Genomic DNA, 15,558 nt, shown 5'->3' with positions numbered 1-15,558 from the left:
TTAATCAAATAGTGGTGTGGGGAAACAAAATAAAAGGGGGGGGGGAATGAGGAGTCTATAGATTGATGAGGAATGTTGCCCTCCGCAGTGAGTGTTTCTATCGTTCCTCTCACAACAGCAGTGGTATTTCCACTGGCAGTGGTGTTGGGGTGGGGATGAGGGTCAGAAAACCATCCCTAGGCCAAGCCAGGTGAGAAAGGCAGATGCAGCGAGAAGGTATCCATGGGCTGATTACAGAATAATTTACACCTGCCAGAAGATCTTGATATTGAGATTCAGGGGGCCTGATTAAACAGGGAGGCCTACAAGATCCAGCGTAGAGGCAGGAGGGAGCCTCATGTTTGTTCCAACATATTGCCACGGCTCTCTCCTTGCTGCCGTGACAACAGGGTGAGAGCTCTGTTGTGATAACTCTTAGACCTCAACCTTTGATTCTACCCTGTGGACCTCCCAATACTACATTGGAGTAGGAGGACCTGCCCTGCCACTCACTTCCTGGTTTCATAGTGCATAATTCGGCTTGGTGGAACCTTTAAAGCTTCGTCTTTCAATATCCAGGCCAGGGAACCCGAATGAGTTGTACCCATCTCAGTTGTATGGCTTCTGTTCAAAGACAATTGTAAAATGTTGAACAAATCAAATAAAGGATTATACTGAATGACTATTTAGAATACCAGAATTGCATTTGACTGTGAGTAATAGAAACCAGAGAAGCAGTGGTTTATGTAATATGGGAATTAGTTTTTCTCACACAATGAGAATTCCAGAGTAGGCAGTCCAGAGCTGATGTGGCAGTTCGAGGACATCATCCTAGCATGTAACCCTTATCCTCATGTTCATAAGATAGCTGCTAGAGCTCCAGCTATCACACTGTGCTCTTAGAAGCAGAAAGAAAGAAAAGCCAAGTAAAAATGGTGTCCAATGGTTGAGTCAGTAAGGTTTTTTTTTTTTAAGATTTATTTATTTATTATGGGGGGTAGAGAGAGTGAGCAACAAGCCAGGGGGAGGGGTAGAGGATCTCAAACAGACTCCATGCTCAGCACAGAGCCAACTCAGGGCTCAATCCCAGCACCCTGGGATCGTGACCTGAGCTAAAACCAAGAGTCAAACACTTAACTGACTGAGCCACCCAGATGCCCATAGTCAGTATGGTTTTTAAAAAGCTTTCCCAGAAGCTCCATCCAACAACTTCACTTATATCTCAATAGCAAGAACTTAGTCATGTGGCTACCCCTGTGTGCAAGGGAGCCTGGGAATGTTCGGTTTAATCAGGACACACTGCTTCCCTTGACAAAATCTGTTCAGGAGCAAGGTGAAAACAAACACTGGCTAGGTAGCTAGGAGTCTCTGCCACAAGATGTCTGTGAATGGATGCAGATGTGAATTGCTGAAAATGATCACATATAGAGCAGAAGAAAGCCCACAGAAGAAGCCGGAAGTTCCTGAGGTCTGTTCATTAGCTTCCGAAGGCTGGCAGATAGTGCTGACAGATGATAATACCACCAATCTAGCATCTATGAAAGGCTACACAATAGGAGGTGAATGACATTAAATTGGGAACAAAGAAATCAATTCATGGGGTTGTCACCCCTACTCCAAGGATGGAACCCATGAAAGGTCATATAGGATAGGACTAAATGAGGTGTTACTCGAATGAGCCTGCAGAGTTTTGTCAGTCTGAATGTTTGTCTTCAGTAAATACATATTTAAATGAGAATATTATGTCAGTTAAATGTATATCAAGTCTCTCCACTATTTCCAAATAAACCCTTCATGTCTTACAAGTTGGTGCCACAGATTAGCGAAGCCTAATGTAATTACTTTTTCAGATAACTGAAACATTCTTTCAAGCAACAATTAACGATTGCCAAATATTAGTGGAGATTTTATGAAATCTTACTGCCTGTTTCATCCACATTTACTAAATAATTTAATGGAATGGAATATTTTTAACTGGCTGCTACTTGTGTAGAAAACAACCATATTCTTGCTGTTTCCCACCCCTTCACCATCTGACACACACACACACACACACACAAACACACACCCATACATACATACATACACACACACACACCCCGTGCACACACCACACAGTGCCTCCTCCCGCCCCTAGATATAATGAAGAGACATTTTGACGGAGTGCTGAGCTATTCCTATTTCACGGAGAACAGTTTAGAACCAGCAGTTACTCTGGCCCTTGGGTTATACTTGCACGTTTTATAACTTAATTAAGATAATTGAAATGTATTTACCTTTAAATCATCACCCCAGATTGCTCTGCTACTTGAATTATTATGCTTCTGTGTGTTTCTGTGTATGTGTATACCTTTCTTAGGATGTCCTATTCTGGCAGCAACCTTCATATTTGCTGTTTGGAAACTGCTGTGCCCGTTAAAATCAGAATTCCTCATTTATTAGCCTGTGGGCCAAATAAAAGTAAAAAGCTCTGAGAACTTTCAAACATTGATGTTGAATGTGCAAACTGGTAAATCTGCTTTGGAAGATGGTTTGGCAGCATCTACTAAAACTGAACTTAGGCATAATCATGGACCATAGTCCTGTCCATCAACCTAGCGATAGCTTCATCCACATCCCCATGCTAGGACCACTCCAGCCTTCCTTCCCTTATGACAAGTTAGGCCTTGTTGTTGACACCGCCCTCAGCAGTGGCCCTCCCATCAGCTGTCTTAGGCAGCCTGCCTCAGCCCATCAGAGGCATACTTCTAACTGGGAACCTCAGTGGGAAAGATGAGGAGACTTGGCGTCTTCTTTTCAGAAGCTCACTAAACAATATGGAACATGCCCATACTTTCTCCAGCAACCTTCATTTCGGATGACTTTGGCATCAGTATCTAGTACTCTAAAGCCCAACACAAACTGGCTTAGAAAATAAGGGTGAGTCATTGCCTCATGTAAATGTTAAGACCAATGTGGGCTTCAGGCACAGTTCTATCAGAGTTCCAGTTCAGTTTCTCTAAAATCTCTCAACTCTGCGTTCTGCTACATTGGTTTTATCCTCAGGCAGAAGTCCCTCATTGTCATAAGATGTCTGCTAGCATCACCTGGGACACATGCTTCCTTGTTCCAGTGAGATGAGAGCTGGCCTCCATCCAGATAACCACTGACTAAAAGCTCAGAGCTCAATTCTGATGGAACCTTCTGGGCACATGCCCTCCTTCTGAATCATTCACTTTGGCAACAAGACCTCATCTGCCTGCAGAATTGAAGCCCCAAGCTACAAAAACAACTGTTGCACCTTGTCTCAGAATAATGGATGCTTACTCTTACTATGTTTATATAACTAAAAGGATTCACTCGAATGGCTCATTCCAGAACAGAGAAGGTATGCTCCCAAGTGATTTCGTATCCTCATGATGTCTTAGAAGTAGCAATATAAGGCAATTTTAAATGCCAGCTTCCCTCCTAAAACATAAAGTTCTGTCTCACTGTTGTTCCAGACTGTAACACCCACTCCCTTCTCCAAGAGATCTAAGGACATTTGGCGAAAAGATGACCACACGCCATAGCATCTGCAGCACTGGATTCAGGGATAATAATCATAATGCCTCATCTTTGATCAGCATACTACAGTTTTCACATGTGGCATCTCATTCCATCTTCGGGGACTGGTAGGATACTGTGCTGTTACATCCAGCTTGTAGATAGGGAAATCTCAGACAGATTGAAGCAACTTAGCCAAGGTCAACGGCTTGTAAGTGACAGAGCTACCATTGGAATCTAGGTCTTTTTGATGCTGAACTTTTCCTCTAATTAGTCTTTTGGACCAGAGAACAGAGTAAGAAAGATAAGAAAGATGCAAATTTGATTGTGGATCAGAGGGATGGGAGACTGAGTGGGGGGTGTCTCTGCTGTAGGACTTGGAGTGAACCTGAGCAACAAGACAGAAAGCTCTTTTCAACATTTGCTTCTGCCCCCCCTTTTTTTCTTTCCCAATTTCCTTCTTCCTGTGTTTCTTTCTCATTTTCTCTGGTGCAACGTTCTCAAACACAGTACCAAACACTTTCCATGCCCAAGCCCCATTCAAGGATCCATCCTAAAAAAGAATGGGGGATGGGGGTGCTGAGGGGAGCAGGTGGAAAAAGGTGAGGGGTGCACGGGATTGGGGAGGAGGTGTGAGTGGGGGTGGTGGGAGAGAGAGTAAAGAGAAAGAAATTGGAATCATGAATTGGCTCTGACACCAAAGATTAACTGTAATCTAAAATGTTAGATTATACATTGTTAAAGAGAACTAATGCCTTCAAGGCAATGTGCCTTTGAGCTGCAGACCCAGAGGTGAGGACAAATCACAGACTGGAAAGACCAAACCTACCAACTGAAGAGTTTTATTATTTATTTTTATTTATTTTTATTGTTTTTTTTTTTTTTTTAAGTAAACTCTGTGCCCAACATAGGGCTCAAACTCACAGCCCGGAGATCAAGGGTTGCATGCTTTACCGATTGAGCCAGACAGATACCCCATCGTTTATTTTCTTAATTTTTATTTTTTTTTAAAGATTTTATTTATTTATTTGAGAGAGAGCGCAAGCGAGCGGGGGGAGGAGCAGAGGGCGAGGGACAAGCAGACTCCGCCCTGAGCTCAGAGCCCAACATGGGGCTCGATCCCAGGACCTGGAGACCATGACTTAAGCCGAAACCAAGCAGCAGAGGCCCAACCAACTGAGCCACCTAGGTGCCCTGTGCCCCCACCCCACCCCGGTGGTTATTTTTAAAGTATAGCTAGAGACTGGTCAGGCACTGTAAAATATTATCTTTATATACAGCACTCATTAGATAAATTTGGAGGACTCACGTACTCAGCTTGTTGAAAATTAATTATCTTAAGGCTCTGATCTGCAATGGAAATACGAGAGGAAAACTGAGAACCAAGAAGTGTTGGAGCCTGGAGAAAGCCCTTAGCAACTATTCTTCCCTCTGATATGACCATTACCTGGGCAGCTCTGACATCACCTTGGAGATCTGTTTAAGGTGCAAAGAGTCCTTTCTGAATTATTTGCACCAAGAATTAGATAGCATGTAATCTCACAGTGGTGAGAAATTTAGAAATAATTACTCCCAATACTCTTGGGCTATTGTGACAGTAAAAGTAATCTAATTTTTGCACTGTGGCATGGAAGGAAAAACAGAGATTGCCAAATAGTGGCTCAGAGGTGGCCTGCAGATGGGACTTGCTTGCCTTCCAGTGTCTTAGGAGACCAGTGCTCTCCAGTTCATCCCAGTCTCCACCATTCACAAAATATATACATGTGCACTCACACCCTGCTGTCTTCTCTCATTGCTTCCCCTGCCTGGTCCTTAAGGCTTCTGAGTTTGAGACCTCTAAGATAAATAAAAAGTCATGAAATAGTTTGGGTACTATTGAGAAGAATCTTTTATGTCAGCAAAAGCAAAATGAGATGAAAATTATGGAAAGTTAATTTAGTTATAAAACCAAGGGGAGAAGGCCTTCCTGGAGGTACCCTTGGAATCTGGGTCTGTTTTCTGAAAGGCAAAAGTAGCCACCACATGGGTCCAACCCCAGAAAAGAAGGGCCTGAGTTGCAGAGCCCTTTGAGATAGTGTTCAGCAGGGCTATTTGTTCTGTGGCTCCAGGAATTAGAACTGCAACAGAAAATATGATTATGCCAAACAGTTGGCTGAAGCAACATGGTTAGAGTCATTACACAGACAGGGGACAGAGACAAAGAGCACTACAAAAGCAAACAGAGTCACCTTTCCATGTGATAGGTAATGCCTATGTTCTCTGCTCCACCTCAAAATCAGCAGTGCAAAGGTACACAATGAAGGGTAAGTCAGGAACCAGCCAAAGAGCAAAACAAGGGTACCCTTTCAAAGACTTACTTCTCTATTAAGTTCAATTTTATTTTATTTTTAAATTTTATTTATTTATTTTTTTTAGAGAGGGGAAGGGGAAGCAGGGGGAGAGGGAGAGAGAGAATCTTAAGCAGACTCCATGCTCAGCAGTACAGAGCCCATGTGGGGCTCGATCTCACAACCCTGAGATCACGACCTGGGCCAAAATCAAGAGTCGGACGCTTAACTGACTGAGCCACCCAGGTGCCCCATGTTGAGTTCAATTTTAAAATAAGATATTAGGGAACAGGAATAAAAGGACATTCCAAAGGAGAAGGAAAGGGAAAAGACAAGCCAAGAGTGTCAATACCTGGTGGAGGCCCCAAGGCCTCTCCATCATCAATATCCCATCCCAACCCTCAGTGCCCTCTCCTACATGCATTTGGCAAAGTGGGACAATTTTGCACCTCAATCTTCTTTTAAAAATTTATTTAAATTTTAGTTAGTGAACATACAGGGCAATATTGGTTTCTAGAGTAGAATTCAGTGGTTCATCACTTATATACAACACCCAGTGCTCATCACAAGTGCCCTCTTTAATACCCATCAACCATCTATCCCATCCCCCACCCACCTCCCTCCATCAACCCTCAGTTGGTTCTCTATTGTAAAGAGTCTGTTATGGCTTGTTCCCCTCTCTCCTTATTCCTTTTCCTCCTTCCCCTATGCTCATCTGTTTTCTTTCTTAAATTCCACATACAAGTGAGATCATATGGTATTTGTCTTTCTCTGACTGACTTATTTCACTTAACATAATACACTAGCTCCAGCCACGTCATTGCAAATGACAAGATTTCATTCATTTTGGTGGCTGAGTAATATTCCATTGTGTATATATATAGATATATACCCCACATCTTCTTTATCCATTCATCAGATTACGGACATTTGGGCTCTCCCCATAGTTTGGCTATTGTTGATAATGCTGCTATAAGCATCAGGATGCACATACCCCTTTGAATCTGTATTTTTGTATCCTTTGGGTAAATACCTAGTAGTGCAATTGCTGGATAGGGTAGTTATATTTTTAACTTTTTGAGGACCTTCCAAACTGTTCTTAGAGTGGCTGTACCAGTTTGCATTCCCACCAACAGTGCAAGAAGATTCCCCTTTCTCTGCATCCTCACCAACACCTGTTGTTTCTTGGGTTGTTGATTTTAGCCATTCTGACAGGTGTGAGGTGGTATCTCATCATGGTTTTGATTTGTATTTCCCTGATGATGAGTGATGTTGAGCATCTTTTCATATGTCTGTAAGCCATCTGGATGTCTTCTTTGGAAAAGTGTTATTCATGTCTTCTGTCCATTTCTTAACTGGATTATTTGTTTTTTTTGGGTGTTGAGTTTGATAAGTTCTTTATAGATTTGGGATACTAGCCTTTTATCAGATATGTTATTTGCAAATATCTTCTCCCATTCCATAGGCTGCCTTTTAGTTTTGTTGACTGTTTCCTTTGCTGTGTAGTAGCTTTTTATCTTGATGAAGTCCCAATAGTTCATTTTTGCTTTTGTTTCCCTTGCCTCCAGTGACATGTCTAATAAGAAGTTGCTGCAGCTGAGGTCAAAGAGGCTTCTGCCTGTGTTCTCCTCTAGGATTTTGATGGTTTCTTATCTCACATTTAGGTCTTTCATCCATTTTAAATTTATTTTTGTGTATGATGTAGGAAAGTGATCCAGTTTCATTCTTCTGCTTGATGCAGTCCAGTCTTCCCAACACCATTTGTTGAAGAGACTGTCTTTTTTCCATTGGATATTCTTTCCTGCTTTGTTGAAGATTAGTTGACCATAGAGTTGTGGGTCCATTTCTGGGGTCTCTATTCTGTTCCATTGGTCTATGTGTCTGTTTTTGTGCCAGTACCATACTGTCTTGATGACTACAGCTTTGTAATATAGCTTGAAATCCCTGCCCCTCAATCTTAATGTCTGTGATGGATATGAGCATGGTCCTGCTTGTGGCCAAGAGGCCAACTTCTTCAGATTCAAGGGGAGAGAAGGAAAATGATCCAAAACACCGGAATCCAGATATGATATTATGTTAAGAGCAAGGACTCTGGGGGCACCCGGGTGTTAAGCATCTGCCTTTGGTTCAGGTCATGATCCCAGAGTCCAGGGATTGAGCCCCACATCGGGGTCCCTGCTCAGCGGGGAGTCTGCTTCTTCCTCTCCCTCTGCCCCTCCCCCCACTCATGCTCACTCTTGCTCACCCACTCTCTCTCAAATAAATAAATAAATAAATAAAATCTTTTTTTAAAAAAAAGAGCAAGGACTCTGGAGTCAGACAGACTTGAGTTCAAATTTTAATTCAGCACTTATTATCTTTATGGGCCTCAATAAGTTACCTTATTTCCCTGGGTCTTATTTTTTTTTATCCATAGTTTGGGCATAATATAGAGTTTAAAAACTGTCCTGTTAAGATATCTAGTCCAATGCCTGACACAACAGTAGGCACTCAATGAATGGGAGTAATTATTATTTAAAATAATCATCATAATGAACTTGAACATCTGTGAACGGGAAAGGTGTCCTAGTCAGTCAAATGAAAGGAGAGCTAATGTCAGATCTCGTGTCATGGCTCAATGCCTCCCTGCTTATCTCTGTCCAGTCGAACGGCTTTGTCTGCATCAGCAGTGACTAGGAAACCAGGGCCATCAAAACCAATGAGACAAGCATTTCGTAAGTGCCTGTTAGGGGCACAGGGCAGTGACACTTCGCTAGACCTAAAAAAAGGTCTCATCAAAGGTTGGGCCACAATCATGGGAAAGTATAACGGTTGTAATCTATCCAGGCCAAGAGATGATTGAACACTATCTTTTCCTGATGCTACATAAGAGAAGAACAGTAACACATTGTTAGAAATTGCTTTAGCACTGAAAACTGAAATCTTAGTGCATTGCCTTATCACAGTACTGAGCTATACCCCCATACAGCTTGTACTGAACACTACATGCAGGCAGGATGAAAGATAGTGCCCTTTCTCAAGGAGACTAGGACTTGTGGCCTCCAAGGTAGAATGCATTCATTCCATGGTGGGAGCCAGACATACTCTGGGGTGTGGAATGAAGATATTAGACCTTCCATTTCTGTTTTTTTTTTAAGTTATCTTCTTAAAGTGTCTGATTTCTTTTATAATAGACATACTATATTTGAATAGGAGTGCCTGCATATAATTTATAAATAAAAATACAAATATTTATGGGATCAAGGTTTAAATTTTTTTATTGATGGAGTTCTTGATTAAAAAGGTTTGGGAACCACTGGTCTAGAGAAGAAAGACCAGTAAGCTAATAGTCAGAGGGAGCCTGGCTGAAGCATAGATAAGCATGTAGCTTAGCTGGGATGAAAGAGGAGGCAGGATGCTGGGAAGGCTTCCTGCAGGAGATGACAGGCTGAGCTGCTGAAGTGTATTTGGTGGGGAGAGAGTGGAAGTGGGGAGAATGTTTCCAGCAGGCTATACAAACACGTGTAAAGGCAAGGGGGCCCGTGGTGGACAATGAGTGCATTTTGAAAACTAAGATAATTTGGTTTGTTTTGAACTGCCAGTATACGTACTGCATTCTGCAGAGATCCAATTATGAAGATCATTGAGTAGAAAGCTATTCTGATGGTGAGGCTTGGTGCTGAGGGATTCTAGCGGGAAAAGGAGATCATGGAGCAGTGTTTCCAACTTGATCCTCTAGCCCAGTCTCCCTTGATACTTGTTTGAGTCCTAGAGGAGAAGGATTGCCAAGTGGGAGCTGACAAAACATCAAAAAGCTAGGACAAAAAAGATGCTAGCAGCTTGGAAGGGCTAGAAAATCTTCAACACTGGGCATTGTTGGGTGAGCATCAATAATGCCTAAGGACACATGCCTGGGCCAAAAGGCTGTGCAGTCTTTTCTCAAGCAGTAGTGCCTTAGTGACTGATTATAGTCAACAGCAACAAGAGGGATCACCTGAGTGAGCCCAAGTTGGAAAGAAGGGAAATGGCAGACACCTGAGCCAAGAGGGCAGTACGTAGAGTGCACTGAGCCGACACGGCAGGCACTAAGAACCGGTTCAGGAGGACCTTGCAAAGCATTTGGTGTTCCCTCATTAGAGAGACTGTACTTGTCTTATTCAAATTGTATCCCTCGTATCTTGCCCAGTGGATCAGCCTACGCGGATGTACAAATTCTGGGGTCACGGTCCATGCAGTGCCTATATAAATAATGCCTTCTGGGGTTGTGTAGCAGGAACGTGCATAGATGTCCAATCAAAATATGGTGAAGGAACGAATGAAATCGTGATTGGCTGGCTGCTCTTATGGCCATATTGAAAGCTCGTGCTAGGTGGCCAAATCCCATCAGATTTGGATTTGGAGCTATCATCCGGGTGGCAGGGCAGACTGCAGTACGGGAGTAAACCCAGGATGCTCAATTAGAACTCCGGCCATTGGTTGAATGTTTCATTAATTTAGTTCTGGAGAAATCCTGCAAGGAGCTGGAAACAGAAATGCCGTAACTATGTACATAGTGAGGTGGAAGCAGCCAGGTAGAGGGCTAAGGAACAACACCCATGAGGACTGGTCACTGGTGGCATCCAACTAGAGAACCCCTACTACTCATTCTAAGGCCAACACTTAAATCTAGGCAGAATGAGACTGGGGACCAAAATGAGAGTTAATCACCAAAGAGCAGAAAAAGCTGATTCATTTCTGAGCTGGAGTAAAATCAATACAAAAAAACTTGAAGATTTGGTTGCATAAATACTAAATAAGAAAATCTGGAATAGATATCATCTTCCTTGGAAGAAGGTGAAGCCTAAAGAAAATACCCTGTCAAGACAAAGGTTGCTGTTGGCAGAAGTGGCAGCCTGTGTCTTCAAGAGCTGTCATTCTTTTTTTTTTTAAGATTTTATTTTATTTTTTATAAAAGATTTTATTTATTTATTTGACAGAATGAGAGAGAGGGGGAGGGAGGGCACAAGCATGGGGAGTGGGCGAGGGAGAAGCAGGCTTCCCACTGAGCAGGGAGCCCAAGGCGGGTCTCGATCCCAGGACCCTGGGATCATGACCTGAGCTGAAGGCAGACACTTAACCAACTGAGCCACCCAGGCGCCCTGAGATTTTATTTTTAAGTAATGTCTACATCCAACGTGGGGCTTCAATTCACAACGCCGAGATCAAGGGTCGCATGCTCCATCAACTGAGCCAGCCAGGTGCCCCAAGAGCTGCCATTTTTATAAGTGGCCATAGAATGGCATGAGCAGAAGACTGGGTTCCTGATCTGCTCAGTCTATGTAGTGGTGGTGGTCAAAGGAATGCTTCACGGCACTTACTACAAGCCTGCTTATTATATCCAGTAAACCTGAAAGGCAACTTAAGAGGGACCTGGCCCAGAAAACCTGAGAAAGCTAGAATTGAAGGCAGTGTGGAGAGTTAAACTCAAAACAGATTCCAGGAATTTAAGGGAAAAAAAACAGATGAACATTGGGGAAGGGAAGGAAAATAAAATAAGATGAAAACAGAGAGGGAGGCAAACCATTTTGGACTCTAAACTGTAGGAAACAAACTGAGGGTTGCTGGAGGGGAGGTGGGTGGGGGGAGGGGTAATTGGGTGATGGACATTAAGAAGGGCACTTGATGTAATGAGCACTGGGTATTATATGCAACTGATGAATCACTAAATTCTATCCCTGAAACTAAAAATACAGTATATGTTACCTAAATTGAATTTAAATAAAAATACTAAAAAAACAAAACAAGCAAAAACCAAAACAGAATCCAAAGTGTATATACATCCTCTTGTAGTGCTAACAGATGTCCATGCTGGGCACAGGAAGTGCAAGGTTTTATCAGAATATCCCTAAATTAACCAAGTCCTGTAGGTGAAGGCCAATTACATGAAGCCAAATCCTCTGGTGGCTTCGATTGGCTCCATTAGACCAATGGATTCACACTTGGCTGGCAGCTGCACCAGCCCGTGGTCAATAGCCATGCTGGATTTTGGGAGATTGCTACCGGATCCCAAATCATTTGTAATGCTAAGTACCAAGCTATGGAGCCACTATGTCCATACTTTGTCTGGGTCTACACATCGGGAGGCATAGTACTCTGGGGAAAGGCAAATGGTTTGCAAGAAAAGGGTCTTAAACCCAGGGAACGCTTCTGGCTATAGCCATTATCCTATCCTTCTGACTCCTCAGTTCTCTCACTGTCCCTTTCCTTTGAAATATTTTTACTACCCAAATCAGGCAGACAAATGTTTTTGTAAATGTAGGGGTATATCAGCCATCATTTTCTCTTGGACATAATAGGCTGAAATGTTTATTTTCTATATTTTTATAGCCTAGTGTTGACACTATCTGAAGGGACACCCTTAAAAAAGACTTTTATTTTTAAAAATTAAAAAAAGATTTTTTTTAAGTAAGCTCTAGGCCCAATGTGGGGCTTGAACTCACAACTCCGAGATCAAGAGTCACATGCTCTACCAATTAAGCCAGCCAGGCACCCCTAAAACAAATACTTTTAAATGTAAGAACAGGATGGTAAGCAAGCTACCATAATTTTTTAGAAATTTGCCTGTGGTTACTGTACCTTTGTTCTTTTATTGTCTACTGATGCCTGACTGAAGGCACTATGACTACAGAGAGGAACCTGGCTGTGTGGGCCTGGGGAGAACACACTCTATACCCTGGCCTCAATTTATTTACCACATCTACAATATCAGTGGCTCCTACAGCCAGAGTATCTTCCCAAATCTAACAGACCATGATTATGTATCTAATATACAGGCCAGAAATGCCTAGAGTGTGCAGATTTAAAAAAAAAAGAACAGAATGTCACATAGGCAGAGCTTCAGTTCATATAAGAATTAGAGTGGAAAATAAAATGAGTCCTTACAAAATATTAAGGTAAAGGTAAAAAGGTAAGGTAAAGGTAAAAAAGTAAAAAAATTTAAATCTTAAAAATAAAAAATTTGATTTATGTTATTCTGGCTTATTTCATTAAAAAGCTCTATTTATTAAGTTTGGCGTATCACTTGTGCACTTATGTGCACGAGTGAAACCCAGTCCCCTTACTTCCTTGTCTCTTACCTGCACATTTCTGGCACTTTCCGTCTCTGAGTCTCTTGCCTGGAGTTAATAATTCCATGTAGACAGTTTTTTCTCCAGAGGACAGAGTTGCTGCTTCTCCAAAGCTCTTGATAATTCCTAGATACTGCATGGCAGTGGTGCCTAATGCTTATCTCTAGGGGGAAACTGTTTGGGCACCAGTTTGGGGCTGAAGCTTTTGCATTGCATTGCCCTGTCCTGTTACTTGGGGTAGTGTGTGGCTGCCAGATATTCTGCCTGCTCTCAGCGGAAGGCCTTCCCAGACTGGGCAGCTGAATGCACTGCCCAGCTGCCAAAATTCTAAGATTCTAACTCCTGCTCTTTAGACCCTTGTCTGGCCCTGGCTCCAGTCTCCAGCCAACCGGGTCGCTGGCTCATTATCAGGCCCACCCAGGCCCTGCCCCCACCCACAAATGGGCCCAGGAAACCATTCCTGGCACCAAACTGAACTTCAATGACACAACTGCCCCAGCCTCATCCAACCCAACTCTCATCTCAACACAAGTCTGTCTCCTTGTGAGCGGGGCAAGAAGAAATGGAGAGAAGGGGAAATGCCACGGATGAGGGAACTAAGCATCCCCAATCTCTGTCAGATTATAAAACTTTTGTGGTGTCTTCACTCTAAAAATGCAAATGAAAAATATTAACAATCTTAGTAACAACATGGGGGATGAATATAGTTGATGGAGAGGGGAATACTATTTTTGTATGTATCTGCACCTGGGGTAAGTGAAATTTGTCCCAAGGAAAAGTGCTAAATTCAGTATACCTGTATTAATTAAAAAATGCACTGTTGGATCATAAACTGCCGATAATGTGCTTTGTTTCTTAGGCACCTGGAAAAGTGCTATCAGAGATTGCACACTTTGCAGGTAAAAATATGAGTGTGGGGCGCCTGGGTGGCTCAGTCGGTTAAGCCTCTGCCTTCTGCTCAGGTCCTGATCCCAAAGTTCCAAGTTGGGCTACCTGCTCAGTGGGTAGCCTGCTTCTCCCTCTCCCTCTGCCTGCCGCTCCCCCCTGCTTGCCACTCCCCCCCTGCTTGTGCTCTCTATCAAATAAATAAAATCTTAAAAAAAAATATGAGTGCAGCTGGGGTTGGGGGTGGGGACCAGAAAGTAACCGATTCTTAGCAAAATGCTACCAAATTCAACTTAAGTGTTTAACTGGTCAACATTATGGTTTAAAATGTGTAATCAAGATTGATTGTAGGAGTCTTTTCTCTTTTAAATGAAGAGTAAATATGTCCCTTGACCTTGTTTTTACTCCTTCTAGCCTTAACCAATGCACTGTCCTTTCTGCTGATAATCTTGCTCCCAGAGAGACGGATGAGTCAATTCCCAGACCTGAGATAGGGCAGTGGGGTGCTGTAATTTGGGGAAATGAAATCATTTTAGTTTTTGTTTTCCCAAAAGGAGCAGGGAGTATAACAAACGTGGTACATATGTAAAACACGGGCAAATGCACTTGACAATCAAGAAATCTATTTTGAAATTTAAATAAAGCTAAGATTTTCTTTTGGCCTAGAGGAAAATTTCATTAAAATCAATTAGTACAAACCTCCAGAGAAAAGGACTTAAAAAAAAAAGGGGGGGTTTAAAGAGTAAGGTGCACACAATTACCTTTCCTGGGTCCCCTGTGAATGTCAGTGTCACACCTAGACAGGTGGCCAAGTGCAAACAAATGCCCCCGAGTGGGGCCTGGGTAACTCCCTGAGTTCTCATAGCGGGATGCATTTGTAATTAATATATGTGTATATATCAAGAAGGTAATATACATAACCAGGGAAGCTCCAAACAGACTGCATGTATTACCAACTGTAAAGGGCAGGCCGACAGAGATAAAGTTGGTGGCAGGAGCTCGCAGGTGAGGCCTCGGTCCAGGAGCCGAGGTTGGGGCCGCACAGCTGTTGCCGCGCGCCCTGGTCCCTCCTCCCAGCTGCGGCGGCCTCACCCCCCACCCCCACCCTCCCCCCGCCGCTCCCGACGCCGCCGCCGCCGCCACCGCCTCCCCTCTGCCTCCCGGTCTCTCCTCGCTCTCCTTCATCGCTCTAGCCCCCTCTCCCTCCGTCCCGTTCTCTCCGCTCCCCTCACCCCGCCTCTCTCCCCCTCCCCCAGCCCCTCCTCTCCTCACCCCACCCTGCCTCCCTCCCTCCCTCCGCCCGCCGGCCCGGCGCTCGCAGAGCCGACACCAGGGGGGCTCTCGATGTAGCACCATGACAGGCATCGCCGCCGCCTCCTTCTTCTCCAATACCTGCCGATTCGGGGGCTGCGGACTCCACTTCCCCACCCTGGCCGACCTCATCGAGCACATCGAGGACAACCACATCGGTAAATGGCCCGGGGGTGGGCGGGGGTGCCGGGCGCGCGGAAACTCCTGCCCAGGCGAGAACCCCAGAATGGCCAGGGGTGGCCGGGAGGGAGGCAGGCGGCGGCGGGGCGGGGGGGTGTGTGCAAGCCCGGGGCGTGGGGGGGACGGGAGGCGGAGGCGCGAGGTGCCGGGGGGGCGGGGAGAGGGCCGGGGTGGGGGAGGGGGCGGGCGCCCCGAGGTGCCGGGGCTGGCGGGCGGCCGGGCTGGGGGGTTCCGAGGGGCGTGCGCGCCGGCGGCGAAGTGGTGGG

General features: G+C 44.2%; 1 protein-coding gene across 1 annotated transcript in view; it reads left to right on the top strand.

Moving 5' to 3' along the window:
- The first annotated feature begins 15,099 nt into the window (after positions 1-15,099).
- Positions 15,100-15,558, top strand: part of JAZF1 (JAZF zinc finger 1) — a 329,112-nt gene continuing 328,653 nt past the window's right edge. Inside the window, exon 1 of the mRNA XM_021689779.2 lies at positions 15,100-15,270. Within this exon, the coding sequence (XP_021545454.1) occupies positions 15,156-15,270 (115 nt within the window). The 5' untranslated portion in view covers positions 15,100-15,155. The remainder of the gene's footprint in view (positions 15,271-15,558) is intronic.

This window comes from Neomonachus schauinslandi, chromosome 12, assembly GCF_002201575.2.
Source record: "Neomonachus schauinslandi chromosome 12, ASM220157v2, whole genome shotgun sequence".
Classification (NCBI taxonomy): domain Eukaryota; kingdom Metazoa; phylum Chordata; class Mammalia; order Carnivora; family Phocidae; genus Neomonachus; species Neomonachus schauinslandi.
This window is presented reverse-complemented; position numbering and strand designations above follow the sequence as displayed.